General features: G+C 41.3%; 1 protein-coding gene across 1 annotated transcript; it reads left to right on the forward strand.

Annotated features, from left to right (window-relative positions):
* Positions 1-2,520: 2,520 nt before the first annotated feature.
* prdm8b (PR domain containing 8b) lies at positions 2,521-4,667 on the forward strand (the record flags this gene model as incomplete). The annotated part of the gene is made up of 3 exons (XM_079251164.1): positions 2,521-2,739; positions 3,074-3,305; positions 3,418-4,667. 3 exons carry the CDS (start codon positions 2,521-2,523, stop codon positions 4,665-4,667), a joined length of 1,701 nt encoding a protein of 566 aa, XP_079107290.1.
* Between the last annotated feature and the right edge of the window lie 12,591 nt (positions 4,668-17,258).

A 17,258-nucleotide genomic window follows, 5' to 3' on the forward strand; every position in this document is an offset into this window, starting at 1 on the left:
GTGTGTGTGTGTGTGTGTGTGTGTGTGTGTGTGTTCATAACTCTGATTCCCAGTTGCTTCCCAACATCCCGCTGCTTAAATGTCACTTTAGTCCAATACAACCACCAACTATTGTCTTCTGGATTACAATAATAATGGGGGGGGGGGGGGGGGGTAGGAAGGGTCTCTATCCCCCCATCCCAACCCTCCATAAATCGCATCAGATGACAGTCGGCCAGTGAGGAGTTAAAGGGAGGAGACGCGGAGTGACACGCCTCATTGGGTAGATTATGCGTCGCAGACAAAAAGTGTGTGTGAGTGGCGGCCAGGCAGAGCGCGCGCCTCCATCTCCTCTCTGTCCCCCCTTCTTCAGAGGGTCCAGCTCAGTCTGCCCGGATCTCTGCAGCAGCAGCAGCAGCAGCAGCGCGGGGGGGGATGTCCTGATCAGACCCGGAGCGCATCAACTCCTCCTGCTCCTCCTGCGGCTTTTCGGAGCTTTTTCTCCTCTTTTCTTTCTGGTTTTTGGGTCCTCCGGACGTTTAGAGGCGCCTTTTGTGGATTATTTCTCCTCCATCAGCTGAAAGGTAAGCGCGCGGCTGGAGAACCGGAGCGCGCGGCTGGAGAACCGGAGCGCGCGGCTGCAGAACCGGAGCGCGCGCGTAGTTTGGAGAGTTTACGAAGATTTTCTTCTTCTTTTGCGCCGCGCGCAGCAGAAAATGAGGGAAACGCAGATGTTTGAGTGCAGCCGCAGATTTGCGCACCGCTTTAGCACCTCCACCTCCTCCTTCACCTCCTCCTCCACCTCCTCCTCCACCCGCCGTGGACATGAACGCCGCTTTCCTCCACTTCACACACACCTGCAAACACACACCAGGCTGCTCCTTCCCACCCAGGCACCTGCTGTTCAGCTCGGCTGTCCTCCGCGTGGGGTGGTGGGGGGGTCCACAGGTCCAGGTTGTTCTGCTGGTTCTGCTGGTGTGGTACCGGAAGCTGGTTGTTAGGCTCGCGCATCGTGGGAGGCTGATGCAGAAACTGCGTGATAATTCACTGTAAAGGTTTTATTCCACAGAAATAAGACACGAGCGCGTGCAGACAGAAGCTCCACGCGCTTGCTGAATCACTCCGCACAAACCCCCCCCCCCCCCCTCTAATTGTTTGTGAGAAAGAAAAATATTTAAAATTCATTTAAAAAAAAAAAGTTCTCTGATTTTGTGTCGCGCGCAGGAAAAGCAGCTAAAAACCACAAAATGTTCATTTTTCTGTTTACATGTTTAATAGGAGAATTTGTTGCTAGAGTAGCGACCCCCCCCCCCCCCCCCACACACACACACACACACACACACATGAAGCGACATCATAAAAAACGCTTTAAATTTTCCTTCATTTGAGAACAAACAAAAACAAAATAATATTTTTATATTTTCCCTTTTTTTCAAAAAATTTTAGTATTGTTTTTATTTTATTTCGCTATTTCCTGAACCTGAACGCGCCAGGGAGAGGAGGAGGAAGAGCAGGGAGGTGAAGAGGAGTCTAAACTCACTGTGAGGTTAGAAAAGGAGAAAGAAATAATTAACTGGTCGTGCTGCTTTAATTACAGTCTCAGAGGGAAAGTGGTGGATTATGGAAATGAGGAGAGGAGGAGGAGGAGGAGGAGGAGGAGAGACTGACAGCTCAGCCTTCATCCTTCCTTTCTCTGTTCCACAGAAAATATAAAGATGCTTTGATTTCAGCTCAACTGCAACTTCCAGAGATCTCGTTGTTTATTAAATACAAGCAGACAATAGTAAAATAAACTAAAATAAAATAAAAATAAAATAATTAAAAAAAAAAAAAAAAAGTCCAACAGGAAAATTATTTAACTGGACATTTCATAGATTTCAGGAATAATTAAGAAAATTGTGGAATAATTACATTGAATTAATATTTATTTATTTTAAATGCAGCTTTTGATGATAATCCCGGAACAGCAAACTGTAGAGGCCCAAATACACATTCACAACAACAACAACAACAACAATAACAACAATAATAATAATAATAATAATAATAATAATAATAATAATAATAATAATAACAATAATAATAATAATAATAATAATAGGAAGCTGGAGATAATAAAGGTTTTATTGGATGTGCACCGAAACGCGCGTTTTTACAGCTGAAAGAAACACAAAAGAAAAAATATGTGAAGGAAATAAATGAAAACTAAATGTAAAATTATCTGTTTATTATGATCAATAATAATGATAACAATAATAAAAAACAGATTTTATTTTTTCCATTATTATTATATTTATTACAGATTAATTGACTTAATCTGGGAAATAATTATTTTAGGTTTTTAAATCTTTGCGGATTTTAATAAGCAGGACGGTCCCTGAACGCATCATTCCCTCCCAGTCTATGCTGGGGGACCTCTGGGACAGAAAACCCACGAACACGCACTTTCCTCTCTCGTGTTTCCGCGGCTGAAAGGCTCGTGACGCCAGAAGCGCGCGCCCTGACGTGTCTCGTGCTGTCCCGTGTCTCCGCAGTGTGAACATGGAGGAGTCCAGCTCGCAGAAGTTGGCGTGGGACGGGGACGCCAAGGCGGTGCAGCAGTGTCTCACGGACATCTTCACGAGCGTGTACACGACGTGCGACATCCCGGAGAACGCCATCTTCGGCCCGTGCGTGTTGAGCCACACGTCGCTGTACGACAGCATCGCCTTCCTCGCGCTCAAGTCCACCGACAAGCGCACGGCGCCCTACATCTTCAGGGTGAGTCTTCCTCCTGCTCTTCCTCTGCACAGAAAACCCAACAACAACACAAATAAACAACCTGGAAATGAGACAGTTCTGCAGCTTGTTGCCACTTTATGTTTCTCTTTAAAATAAATATAAATATTGATAAATATCTCATTGTATAATAAATATATTACAATAAAAATGACAACAATAAAAAGTAAGAATGAAAAAATATAATTTTTTATTCCAAAACAAATTGTTTCGTGTTTATTTGTGAATAATTTGGTTTGATTTTTTAGTTAAAATCAAACTTCCAGACATGATTGGATCAGTTTTCTGACTCGCTGCTTTGCATGGCGTCGTGCAGGTGGACACGTCCGCCGCCAACAGCACCTCGGAGGGCTTGATGTGGCTGCGACTGGTCCAGGCTGCCCGGGACAAGGAGGAGCAGAACCTGGAGGCCTACGTGAAGAACGGCCAGCTCTTCTACCGCTCGCTGCGCCGCATCGAGAAGGACGAGGAGCTGCTGGTCTGGTACGGCAAGGACCTGATCGACCTGCTGCTGCTGAGCTCCAGCAGAGCGCCGAGCAAGAGCAAAGGTGAGCCGTCTGGACGGGTCACGTGACTTCCTACCTTCCAGACGTCTACCATCAGATCTACGAAGCAGGTTCTTGCTCTTTGGTCCGTTTCTAAAAGCGGTTTTCCTCCCAGGTTTGTCGCAGCACTCCTGTCCCGACTGCAGCCAACGTTTCCAGTTCGAGTTCCCGTTTTTGGCCCATCTCCGGTTCCGCTGCACCAAAAGACTTCAGAGCATCGCCGGGGGCGACGAAGAGCCGAGCAAAGAGGGCGGCGCGGAGCGAGCCAACACCACCCCGACCAGGACCAGCCCCAAGCTGGGCCGATCCGAGGGCTACGGCAGTCCTCAGGACGCCAACAAACCCTCCACAGACTTCCACAACCTGGCTCGGGATCTGGAGAACAACCGGACCAGTCCGCCGAGCGACAGGGAGGCCGAGATCTGCAGCGAGAGCTCCGGGAAGAGGAAGTTCTCGGACGTAGAGGACCGGGAGAGCCGAGGATCCGGCCTTCTGAAGTCTAAAGAGGAGCTGGGAGCTTCTGCTCAGAGCTACAGAGGGGCGTACGGCCTGGAGGAGAACCACCGCTCCTTCTCCCCGCCGGGCTCCGCCGAGCACGGCGAGGCCAAGCGCAGCGCCTTCACCGAGGTCAAGAAGTCTCCTCAGAACCTCAAGCACCACGGCAGCAGCAAGAGCCTGCAGAGCGCCAACTCGGAGAACAAGGACGGCGGCCGTCCCAGCAGCAACGCCCCGGAAAAGCACCTGAACATCCGGCAGGTGCTGTCGGAGACACAGCCGCCGCAGACCTCGCCAATGGGCAGCGCCTTCACGTCCGTCGGCCAGCAGAGCGGTAGCGGCGGCGAGAGGAAGAGCGCCTTCAGCCAGCCGTCGCGCTCCTTCTCCCAGATCTCGCCGCTGGTCATGCCCCCCAAGCTGCTGGACTGCCACCCGGCGGTGGGCGACACCATCTCCTCCAACAGACTCTACCAGGCCGACCACCTCGCCGCCAAGTTGCAGGGCGCCGAGCTGGGCGCCAACTGCCCCGTGCCGGGCGCCATGGGCAAGCAGAACCCCTTCGTCTACGCCACCACCTTCTGGCCCAAGAACTCGGGCCCCATCCAGCTTCAGATGCCCTCGGCCCTCACCCTGCTGCCCCCCTCCTTCACCTCGCTGTGTCTGCCGGCGCAGAACTGGTGCGCCAAGTGCAACGCCTCCTTCCGCATGACCTCGGACTTGGTGTACCACATGCGGTCCCACCACAAAAAGGAGTACTCCATGGAGCCGCTGGTCAAGCGGCGGCGCGAGGAGAAACTCAAGTGCCCCATATGCAACGAGTCCTTCCGGGAGCGGCATCACCTGTCGCGTCACATGACCTCCCATAACTGACTGTTTCCGCGTGCGAAGCGACGGACTGACTGGACCAGGAGCGGCCTGGACGTAAGCTCTGGAGGCGGAGCGCGTAGAAACACGGACAAACCTTCTCCTTGCACTCGTTTTCACACCGTCAGACCCTTTTCTGCCGTTTACCTTCTCTCCCTGTAAAAACAAACGTCGTTTTGAGTGTATGCAAATGCATTTTGACCTAAATGAATCTATTTATAAGCACTTACACGTTTGAGAATAAGGAGATTTAAATATGTGTAAATGTACAGCAAACTGTATTTTATATCTTACAAATGCAAATATTGAGATGAATTATGACGTAGTCACACATCATGGTTTACAACGGCGTTTTTTTTCCATGTTTATGATGAATAAGGACACAAACGGGGGATATTATGTCAGACTATATTTCAGAGTGCATGTAATATTAAATGATGTTTTAAGATGCAGTCTATTCATTCCATGTAAATAATTTGTTTGATTTGAAATACAAAGTGTCATATTTTGTGTCAGTGGGGAATAGTTTCGGTGTTTCTTCCTTTTTGCGGAAATTTACTACTTGATAGTTTATCTAATCATGTTGAATGCATTGACAATAAAATAGCTTTATTTTCAACAATGTAATTCTGTTTTTTTTCTTTTCTAAACTCTAAACTATAAATCAGATCAGCCTTTTCTGCTTTTTATCTAATTCATGGTAAAAAAAAAACAAAAAAAAAACATCCAAATTTCTAATTTAAATCTAAAAAATAATTTAATACTTTATAAAAATTCAATTTCTATAATTAGACAAGTAAATCCATATTTTTTATTTTTAATGTACATTTAAAAAAATCTGTTGTATTTCCTTTCGAAGAAAATTATTATTATTATTATTATTATTATTATTATTATTATTATTATCAGTGCATTTTGCACGTTATAGTACAGTATATAATGTGTTGGTTTAATTAACAGTAATGCAATAAAAATAAAATGATTCTGACAGTTTTATTAAAATAAATGATGGATTTTAAAGCTGCATGAACGTTTCAGTCGGAGCTCGTGCTCGTCGGGAGGCGCGTGCAAACGGATTTCTCTTTTTTCTGATGTCTTTTTCTGTTTTAAGCCCAGTTTCACATCTGCATGAGAAATAATTGATTTATAAAAAAAAAGAGAAAAGGTAAAGAAAGAAAGCAGGTTGAGTTTTCCTCGTCAGGAAACGCGCTTCTGTCATTAAATAGAAATTAATTTCATGTTGTTACAAGAAATTTGCCGATTAAAAGATATTTTCCTTAAACAGAAAAAAAAAAACAACTCTGAAGCTCATATTCATTTACACATGAGTAATTCTTGCAGTTTGTTTTGATATCAAAGTCGGAAAGATTCAGTCTTTATTTCTGGAATATTCTGCGGTATTTCTGTAATGCAGTTAAAAATGTCATTTTTCATCTTTCAGATGATTTTATTCACCGATAACTGATTATGATTAACAGCTTTTCTCTAAAGATAATAATAGTGAGAGGAAGAAGAAAGAATTGAACAGAAAAGAGATTATTTATGATAAAAAATAAAACAAACCTGACCATTTCCGGACTGGAAGGCGTCAAATGTAGAAAGTTGTCCACGCGCGCCACCATGTGGCCGAAATGTGAATTACATGACAGAGACGTTCAATGACGCTGCGGAGTGACGTTCATTTCCCCTCTGATACAGATAAAACAATAATTATCATGGACCCAGATGACATTTAAAAGAAAACAATGATGGAAAAATTTCCATAAATGTTCAGAATTTCAAATTATGTTTTTTTATTTTTTTTTAAATTTTTTTTTACTGTGTTGTGACAGAAGAAGTGTCTAATAATAATAACAAGAAGAAGAAGAAGAACAACAACAAGAACAACAACAACAACAACAAGAACAACAACAACAACAACAATAATAATAATAATAATAATAATAATAATAATAATAATAAGTGTTTTTGAATGCTTTTTCATGTGTCTGGGTTCAATACTGATTCATATTCATAACACAAAGTCGAAAAAAAGGAAGTTACAAAAGAATTATAAGGATTTATGGAAACACATTCAATGATATGTTTTTTTTTTTTTTTTAAACTTATACAAAATCCTCATTCAATCATTCATTCATTATCCTAACCGCTTAATCCAATAAAGGGTCGTGGGGAAGCTGGAGCCTATCCCAGCCGTCTTTTGGGCGAAAGGCGGGGTACAGCCTGGACAGGCCGCCAGTCCATCACAGAGCCACACAAAAATACTAAATATAATTTTTCAAAGGATGAGGAAAACACAGGATCAGGTTGTCGTTTTAAAGTTAGCCTCTTTCCTGCCATGTTTTCTTCTATTTGTTACCTTCCTGCTTGTTTGTCTTCATTGCTTCATATCAGCCAGCTGTATAATTTATTTACTGTCCTTACACCTGTCCTGTCTGCTGATATGTTTGCTTTTCACCTGGTTTAATCATCACGTCAAAGAAAAAAGGTGGATTTGGATGAACATTTTCTAACAATTACAAAGAAATCAGATGATAATCAGCTTTGAATAAAAAGGAAATATTTAAACTTCCTTTTCATGCACTGCTGCTGCAGAAAACAGCAGGACTGACTCACATCTGCAGAATTAACCTGAATATTTAGTCTTAAACAGAATCATGCTGGAGAAAAAGCCACACAAAGAGGAAAAACTTTACCAGGACTGTCGAGTTGTAATGTTCTCATGATGATAAATTACAGCACCGATGTTCGTGTCCACACATATCTCATCTTACATGTGGACACCCCCCCCCCGCTGTCATTCATCCAAACAGGTCAATCTCACCACAAAGGCATGCGGCCGACCAGAAGGGGAAGGCACGGCTAAATAGCCCCCCCACCACAAAACACCTCTGTGATATTTTGTTCCTCATGCTTCTCTGCTTGTGTCATCGTCCCCCCCCCAGCGCCGCCACGCCCCCCCCCTGCCCGGCACATTTATCACTGCATCACTCAGCACTGGACAGTTTATATCTCTGCTAAGCTGGCACTTCCATCTGGCCTCCTGCCTGGTCACACTACAGTTTTATTCTTCAGGCATTTAGCTGACGGTCATCTGCAGAGGGCTGGCAGGTAGAGAGGCCTCGGATCCACTGGACTATCTCTGGTTTCTCCTCTCAACGCCAAACGCAGCAACCTGCGGCTGTGAGAAATACCTACTCTAAACAGTCCAACCTGTCCTCCCTGTAAATAAGTTTTTGCAGGGACTCCAGACCTTGAGGCCTCATCCTCCATGTTTTAGATGTTTTCTTGTTGCAAACCTGATTCAGACGAGTCTGCAAAAGCCCATTCATATGAGTCAAGTATGTTGCAGCAGGGAAACATCTAATTCCTGCCAGACTGCGGTCCTCGAGGTTACAATTATTATACCTGCCATTTGAAGCATAATTCATGTACATCATCATACACTACGCATTCACAAGATGCAATAAGCAGATAACCTCTAGGGGGCAGCGGAGAGACTAATGGGACAATAGACTGTCATAAAAAGATGGGCGGAGCCTCTGTGACATCACCCGTAGGTTTATAAAGAGCTGAATTGAAGCTCGGTGGGCGGTTCCTACCACCACCATCTTGGCAGGGGCATGTGTGTCGTCTCGCACGAAAAATACAAATATGGGCAAAGAGGTGGAGCTGAGAGGGGGGCTGTGAGCATCATGGCGGATGATTGTCATCGCGCAAACTCCAAGCTGCCTGTAGCTACACGCTAGCCAAGCTAGCAGGAGATAACAGGAGCTAACCAGCTAACGGAGGGCTAAAGCTAAGTCACGTTGTTAACTGGCTAAAAACCGCGGTTGTTCTGCGTTCTTCTTACTTGAAGCGGGAAATTGGGTACCTGTCAATCAAAAGGACACGCCCCTAAATATGCTGAATTTTGAGATTAAATTACTTCTCAACAGAGGAGTTAGAAAAAAAGTCCACTTCCCCCACAGTTGTCATGAAGGTAAACATGACCTATTAATCAAAAACGGATTTTTAAACATGTTTATTTCTGCCATAAACATTTTTCTTTCTACTGTAAACATGTTTATTCCTGCTGTAAACATGTTTATTTCTGCTGTAAACATGTTTATTTCTGCAGTGAAGTTGGTCTTTTTAACATGGGAGTCTATGGGGATTTGCTCTGTGTTGCAGCGCCTAGTGGATGAAGGGGGAACTGCAGTTTTATGCACTTCCACATAGGTTTCACTTTTAACTGCCGGAGGTTGCCGCTTGGATGTGACTTGATTTATGGTGAAACTGGATTTATACTTATGTGGCATCTATGTAAAGGCCCGTTTATGCCTGATGAAGAAGAGAGATGCACAGACAGACACTTTTATCTCTAATTTGGTCTGTGTTCATAAAGCTTAGCTGTCCATCAATTAACAGATAAAATGGAGTAATACCACTGGAAATGCAGTGCTGAGTTGTATAGCTGTTATATAACCAGCAGAAACAAACCATAGAAGAAGAGGAGGAACAGGAAAAGATGATGCAGAAACCGCCAAATAAAAAGCACCTGAAGAAGATGCAGAAGATGTTGAGAACAATGAAGAATTTCTTGTTTTTTTTTCTTCTTCTGGTGTTTTTGGATGGTTCTAAACAAGTTAGATAGAGGAGCGTTACCGTTACCAACTGGTGTCAAAAGGCAGAAGCGAACTCTGAACTCAGCACTGCCCCCTACTGGATAAACTGACCAAGAAACCATGGGAACGTAAAGACGTTAGCCTTGTGTTGGTGTTTGCAACCCCAATGCAATGATGGAGTGATTAATTGTGTGAAATATCAAATTAAACTTTTTTTATTAAGCACTTTTCATGCAACCAGCAACACAAAGTGCTTTACACACACACCAAAGTGTGCAACAGCAGTTTAAATACACACACCTCATAATAATTATTTTCACATATATAAAAAGACAAAACGAGAAATAAAGGTGCTGATTTCACACATTTATTTCTGCATTAAATGTTTTTCTTTTTGTTGACAGCCCTGGTAATCATCTGGTGACCTCCTGAAATGATCCTGCGACCCCCGATATGAGAACCCCTGCATTAGACAGGCCTCCTCTACCTGTTGATAAGTCTTTTGTTCATTTTGGCCTTCAGTCTTTAGCATGACATGCTAACATTTTCATCTGATTTTCCTTTATTTTAACTGTTCATAGCCATTAATATTCTTTATATTTGGCAGTAATTTTCCTCTTTGTAGCATTTTGCTCCACTTTTGTCGTTTCTAAAGACAAAATAAAGTTGTATAAATAACGTTGCATCTGCTTTGGCTGCGTTCTGCCTCCTCTGATGCAGAATCATGACCTTTATCTGACTTTTATGTCATAAGAGTTAGACAAACGCTTTGAAAAACATCGCATCAGGTTGAGAGCCACGTATTAAAGTCAGCAAAGTTGGATTTGAAAAAGAAGAAATAAAGAAAAAAAATCTTATTTTGGTAAAGAATTTTCACGCTAATAGTCATCAATGTAAAGATGTTTTCCTGTTTAACTCAATATGTTTCCTCTGATTGTGCTAACGTTGCCTTATGCATGAAATGTGCTGTATAAATACCTTTCCTTGCCTCTGCAAGGCCATGAGTCGTTGTGGAGGAGGTGAAATCTGATCCCGCTCAAACCCCCAGCATACAGACTTTAATTCCACTTGTTCTGTGGGTTGACATGCTGCTGAAAGCGCGCAGAAAAACATCTTTAATGAAACGAGTTTTCAGCAGCCAGAAACAGGAGACACCCACTTTGTCCCCAAAGGATTCGGAGCTCTGAGCACGCAGAGTTCAGCTAATAAGGCTGTGAAAGAAAAGTTAGGATCAAAAGTATCAACTGACCTCGCACACACAAACACACACACAAACACACACAACCCAATCTGTTCGGAAGTTTTTACCGATGTTTGCACATGAACCATGTCCTCCTGCTGCTGTTTGATCAGGACATCGCTGCCTCATCATCATTTTCGAAGGTCTAAATATACACAAACGGCACCGTCTCCTGTGTACTTGTACTATTTCTGACCCACAATGCACTCAGTCTACAGGTCTGCTGACAGGGACAAATTTACACATCATGTCCACTCTTAGATGACCCTCCAGCCACATGCTGCTCCGTCTTCATGACCTCCGCCTGACTCCAGAGTCTCAGACTCCAGACTCTTCCACATGAACACAAAGAGCCGCGAAAACTTCCACATTTGTCAACTATTTTCTGATATATAAAACAAAAAAATCATCACGCTAAACCTTGACTTTGCCTTGAAACTTCTACATTATAGGAAAATAAAGTTAGCGTTCTTGTCACATGGAGGCGGAGCCACACTGGGATTAAAAACCAGCTGACTCAGCATAAATACACAAAAAGCACCAGCAGACGGCTGCAGTCAGACCTGTAGACATCAGGACTGGTAAGGTCGAGCATTTAACCCTCTGGGGACGCCGGCATCATCGGCGATGCCAGGGACCATGTTGTGTTTAATCCAGCATAGCTGTCGAACCATGAAAGATAGAAACTTGTTGTTTTTTCCCTCTTAATCGGGAGACTCCGGGCTTTCAGACGGTAGTTCCGGCATCACTGTAGCCCATTCATAAGTGATGCAGTGTTGTGTCAAAATAGGTGTTCCAATCACAGCCTTTGTCTTTGGCGCATGACACGTGTTTTTGTCCAATCAGAGCCGATGTTGCTTCAGGAAACGCCTCCAAACAGTGTCAATCACTATGCAATCACTATGTTAGCAGTCGGATAGCTGCCTTCTGTATTTACAAGGCCGATAAATTATGAAAACAACAGCTTTTACGCACGCATACCATGTATAATTGCTCAAACAAACATTTGCATTACTCAAGTAGTTTATTTCAACATAAACGACACGACGGCGTCGTAACAGATGTATAACTTGGTAACAGATACAGTGCGTGCAGCTGACAGTGATTTCGGAAAGCTGCGGTGCTTCAGTCCCTTTCACCTTTAGTCATGCTTCGAAATTATAATACTCTTTATTTCAAGCAAATGAGCCTCATTTACATGGCAGTTTATGATATTTCAATTAAAAATAATGATAATAAAAAAAAACAAGGTATAGGACATTATGGGGCATTGAAAGGGGGTGTTTATTAGCATTTAAACTAAAAAAAAAAAAAAAAAAGTCAGGCGAGGTTTATTTCTCTATAATACCCTTGGTCCCCAGAGGGTTAACAGTAAATATCAACACAACGTGACTGATTCTTACAGTAAACGTTTATAACCTGATAAACCCGCCGTCTCCGTATAAAGTAAAGTCTTTTGCCCAGGCTGGAGGAAACTAAATTTACCCACCTCCTCACATTCAGCGCAGCGAGAAGGACAACGTGTAGCGCTCCGCTCCAACTGCAAACGAGACAAAGAAACCAAACAGATTATTTCACTTCCTGACACAATGATGAGTTAGTCGAGATAAAGGAAAACTTACCGCCTTGATGAGGACAGACCTTCGTCTTAAAACATCCTGGGAATCCATGTGTGTGATCGCACCCAGTGAGAGGTCTAAATGAAGATGTATGGAGGCCACAGGGTGGGCCAGATGCAGAGGTGGGTAATGGATTAGCCAAGATCAGCGTTGCTCTGTCGGCTGTTTCCTGTGAGGAAAAGCAGAGATTCATCCGCTGTACTCCATTCCCACGGCCACCCAGGGACCACTTCAAGGAAAAAACGTCCGATACCTGATGTGTAAATATCCTCAGAGGAGGGGACAAGTTTTCAGTTTATGTTACATGAGAGATTAAAAAGGTTGAGATTTATACATCATACAGCTGGACTTAGTTCCAGTCTGCGTTTCCATCATGTCTAGAATCACGCCAAACCTAAATATTGCAATAAAAACGGGTCATAGAGACACCTGCATTAAAAAAAAACCTTCTACATATCGCTAAAACGTTTCCACGCCCTCATCAGGAGGCCAGTCAGACATATCGATATGGAACTAGGCTAAGTCTCAATTCTATCTTTTACCCCTTCCCCTACCCCTAGCCCTATCCCTCGGCCCCCCAGTGGAGGGGACGTGTCAAGTGGTGAAAATGTTCCCCTAAGAAATGGGACACCACTACACCGTGACGACGTCATCAAGCTGCGGCACTCTAGCTGCTACGCAAACAGAGGCAACGAGTGATTGTTTTCCAAGATGCCGTTGTCGTCCGCCGTGCAACTTTCTGTTCTCTGGGCAATCGGTATATCTCCCATTTTTTGTATGGTTGTTGGCCTTGTTGGTCACCTTTCCTTCCAACCACACCTCTTTTATGAATGTTCTGTATCGAAAGTAGAAATTTTTTGTTTGTTTTCATCAGCCCAATGCATTCCATTACAAGGGTCAGATACAAGTTGTCTATGAGGTACATATGCATAGCTTGATTTTTTTTTTTTTTTTTAATGTTGATATAAATACAGACTGTAGTAGTAACTGTAAAAAATTTTAATGCTGTGTAAACTGCATAAACGGAAACTACTGTCCCTTGAACGTTGTTTTGCAGACATTGTATTCACAACATGGGAATTGCACGTGTAACTTCTTTACGTAATTATAACTTAATAGAGGCTTTTTAACAGAAATTAGTACAAGAACAGGAACGTAAACAATAAACTCTTCTTTTTTTGCTCTTTTTCTGCCCTCATATGTTCTGCCGTCCCTGGTTAAAACATATGATACAATCTAGCACTGTGCACAAAAGTAAAGGAAATGCTCCAACGTATAGATGATTGTCACTGAAAGAAAACAGCAGCAGTGGTTTTATGCATTCATATATCAAACCAGCAGTTCAGCCAATGCTAGCCTCTTGTGCTAACTGTAGCAAACTTTCACAGAGCAGAACATACGATGGTAAAATAAAACGCCGTAATTTCAGTCTTGTTATTGAATCGTATTTTAATGCTAAAAATACTTAAATTTGTAAACCTCTTTTTCAGCGTTGGTAGACATGTTGCTGGTGCTGTCTCAGCTCCGCCTCCATGGTGAGACGGATGTCTCAGCTCCGCCTCCATGGTGAGACGGATGTCTCAGCTCCGCCTCCATGGTGAGACGGATGTCTCAGCTCCGCCTCCATGGTGAGACGGATGTCTCAGCTCCGCCTTTGTTTTGGAACATTGTTGGTGTTTTATCTTGTTTTCAAAGGAATAAGCTTGTAGTTATAGTTGTGTAGATATAGAGCTGATCAAACAGCAGCAGCAGGAGGAGCTGGTCACGTGCAAACATCAGAAAAAACTTCCACATGAATTGCTTTGTGTGTGTTTGTGTGTGTTTGTGTGTGTTTGTGTGCATGCGAGGCTGCAGGCCCATGTAGAGATTTCTTGAATCGGTATCTTCATATGCGATACTTGCTCTAGACCTGCTTGTATCAGATCGATACCAGAATTTGCCGCATCGCCTCGCTCTACTTGTGTGTTTGTACCTTTAAATGTTGATGAGCAGCACCTGTCTACGCCCTTCTGGGGAGAAGATGCAGCTTTCGTTGGCCGCTCGGTGATTTTAGACGGCAGGTTCATGGAGTCAGGCGGCGGGTTAGTGACAGCGTCCACTGCCGGGGGAGTGGTTAAGTCCCTTAATGACGTCACATAGGTAAAAAACTTCAGACTCAGATGTTTGAAAAGACTTTTGCTAAAAAGCAGAGCGGGTGAAAGGATACAGAATGTTCTCCTTTTTTGGGCCTCAGACAGGATGCTGAGACACATACGACTGTTAGTGAATTTAGCATAAAATGGGACCTTTAGTGATGACGATGTCACTTGTTTTATTACCAGTTTATCTTATTTTACTGGGTTCTTTCATGTGATTCAGAAAGCTAACAGGACTTTAGTTGCTTGCTAACCATGGCTTCTTGCTAGCCCTGTGCCACATTTTGCTGCTATAAATAGCAGCCAGTTTGTAAAATGATTCACAACTAACGACTGCAGTGGGATCAGGATCAGGCACCATGATGAGGGAGCGATTAGGAAAACATTCCTGTGCAGAAACCTGCCTCGCAGCTCCAGGCTAACATCCGAACGCAGAGGCGATGCTTCTCCTCGTGTTCTGTCCCAGTGTACTCCAACATGAACCTTGGATAAACACATGATCTGGTGGATCTACTAAAGGTTTGATTTATTTCATTTTAGTGCTTCATTATTACTTTATTAACATTTTAATTTTTATCCTTTATACTTGTTTTATTGCTTCTCTTATGATCACATGACTTTGCATCTTGAACCGATTGTTGTACATGAAAATGTTACAATGACAATAAAACCAATCTGTCTATCTATCTATCTATCGCTCTATCTATCTGTTTGTATCTATCTATCGCTCTATCTATCTGTTTGTATCTATCTATCGCTCTATCTATCTGTTTGTATCTATCGCTCTATCTATCTGTTTGTATCTATCTATCGCTCTATCTATCTGTTTGTATCTATCTATCTATCTATCTATCAGTTTGTATCTATCTATCGCTCTATCTATCAGTTTGTATCTATCTATCGCTCTATCTATCTGTTTGTATCTATCTATCGCTCTATCTATCTGTTTGTATCTATCGCTCTATCTATCTATCTATCTATCTATCTATCTATCTATCTATCTATCTATCTATCTATCGCTCTATCTATCTATCTATCTATCTATCTATCGCTCTATCTATCTATCTATCTATCTATCTATCTATCTATCTATCTATCTATCGCTCTATCTATCTATCTATCTATCTATCTATCTATCTATCTATCTATCTATCTATCTATCTATCTATCTATCTATCTATCGCTCTATCTATCTATCTATCTATCTATCTATCTATCTATACATCTATCTATCTATCTATCTATCGCTCTATCTATCGCTCTATATATCTATCTATCTATCTATCTGTCTATCTATCTATCTATCTATCTATCTATCTATCTATCTATCTATCTATCTATCTATCTCTATCTATCTGTCTATCTATCTATCAGTTTGTATCTATCTATCTATCTATCTATCTATCTGTCTATCTATCTATCAGTTTGTATCTATCTATCTATCTATCTATCTATCTATCTATCTATCTATCTATCTATCTATCTATCTATCAGTTTGTATCTATCTATCTATCTATCTATCTATCTATCTATCTATCTATCTATCTATCTATCTATCTATCTATCTATCTATCTATCTATCTATCTATCTGTTTGTATCTATCTATCTATCTATCTGTTTGTATCTATCTATCTATCTATCTATCTATCTATCTATCTATCTATCTATCTATCTATCTATCTATCTATCTATCTACCTATCTGTTTGTATCTATCTATCTATCTATCTATCTATCTATCTATCTATCTATCTATCTATCTATCTATCTATCTATCTATCTGTTTGTATCTATCTATCTATCTATCTATCTATCTATCTATCTATCTATCTATCTATCTATCTATCTATCTATCTATCTATCTATCAGTTTGTATCTATCTATCTATCTATCTATCTATCTATCTATCAGTTTGTATCTATCTATCTATCTATCTATCTATCTATCTATCTATCTATCTATCTATCTATCTATCTATCTGTCTATCTATCTATCTATCTATCTATCAGTTTGTATCTATCTATCTATCTATCTATCTATCAGTTTGTATCTATCTATCTATCTATCTATCTATCTATCTATCTATCTATCTATCTATCTATCTATCTATCTATCTATCTATCTATCTATCAGTTTGTATCTATCTATCTATCTATCTATCTATCTATCTATCTATCTATCTATCTATCTATCTATCTATCTATCTATCTATCTATCAGTTTGTATCTATCTATCTATCTATCTATCTATCTATCTATCTATCTATCTATCTATCTATCTATCTATCTATCAGTTTGTATCTATCTATCTATCTATCTATCAGTTTGTATCTATCTATCGCTCTATCTATCTGTTTGTATCTATCTATCTATCTATCTATCAGTTTGTATCTATCTATCGCTCTATCTATCAGTTTGTATCTATCTATCGCTCTATCTATCTGTTTGTATCTATCTATCGCTCTATCTATCTGTTTGTATCTATCGCTCTATCTATCTATCTATCTATCTATCTATCTATCTATCTATCTATCGCTCTATCTATCTATCTATCTATCTATCTATCTATCGCTCTATCTATCTATCTATCTATCTATCTATCTATCTATCTATCTATCTATCTATCTATCGCTCTATCTATCTATCTATCTATCTATCTATCTATCTATACATCTATCTATCTATCTATCTATCGCTCTATCTATCGCTCTATATATCTATCTATCTATCTATCTGTCTATCTATCTATCTATCTATCTATCTATCTATCTATCTATCTATCTATCTATCTCTATCTATCTGTCTATCTATCTATCAGTTTGTATCTATCTATCTATCTATCTATCTATCTATCTATCTATCTATCTGTCTATCTATCTATCAGTTTGTATCTATCTATCTATCTATCTATCTATCTATCTATCTATCTATCTATCTATCTATCTATCTATCTATCTATCTATCTATCTATCTGTCTATCTATCTATCAGTTTGTATC

Source organism: Telmatherina bonti, assembly GCF_933228915.1.
Source record: "Telmatherina bonti genome assembly, chromosome: 13".
In the NCBI taxonomy this organism is placed as follows: domain Eukaryota; kingdom Metazoa; phylum Chordata; class Actinopteri; order Atheriniformes; family Telmatherinidae; genus Telmatherina; species Telmatherina bonti.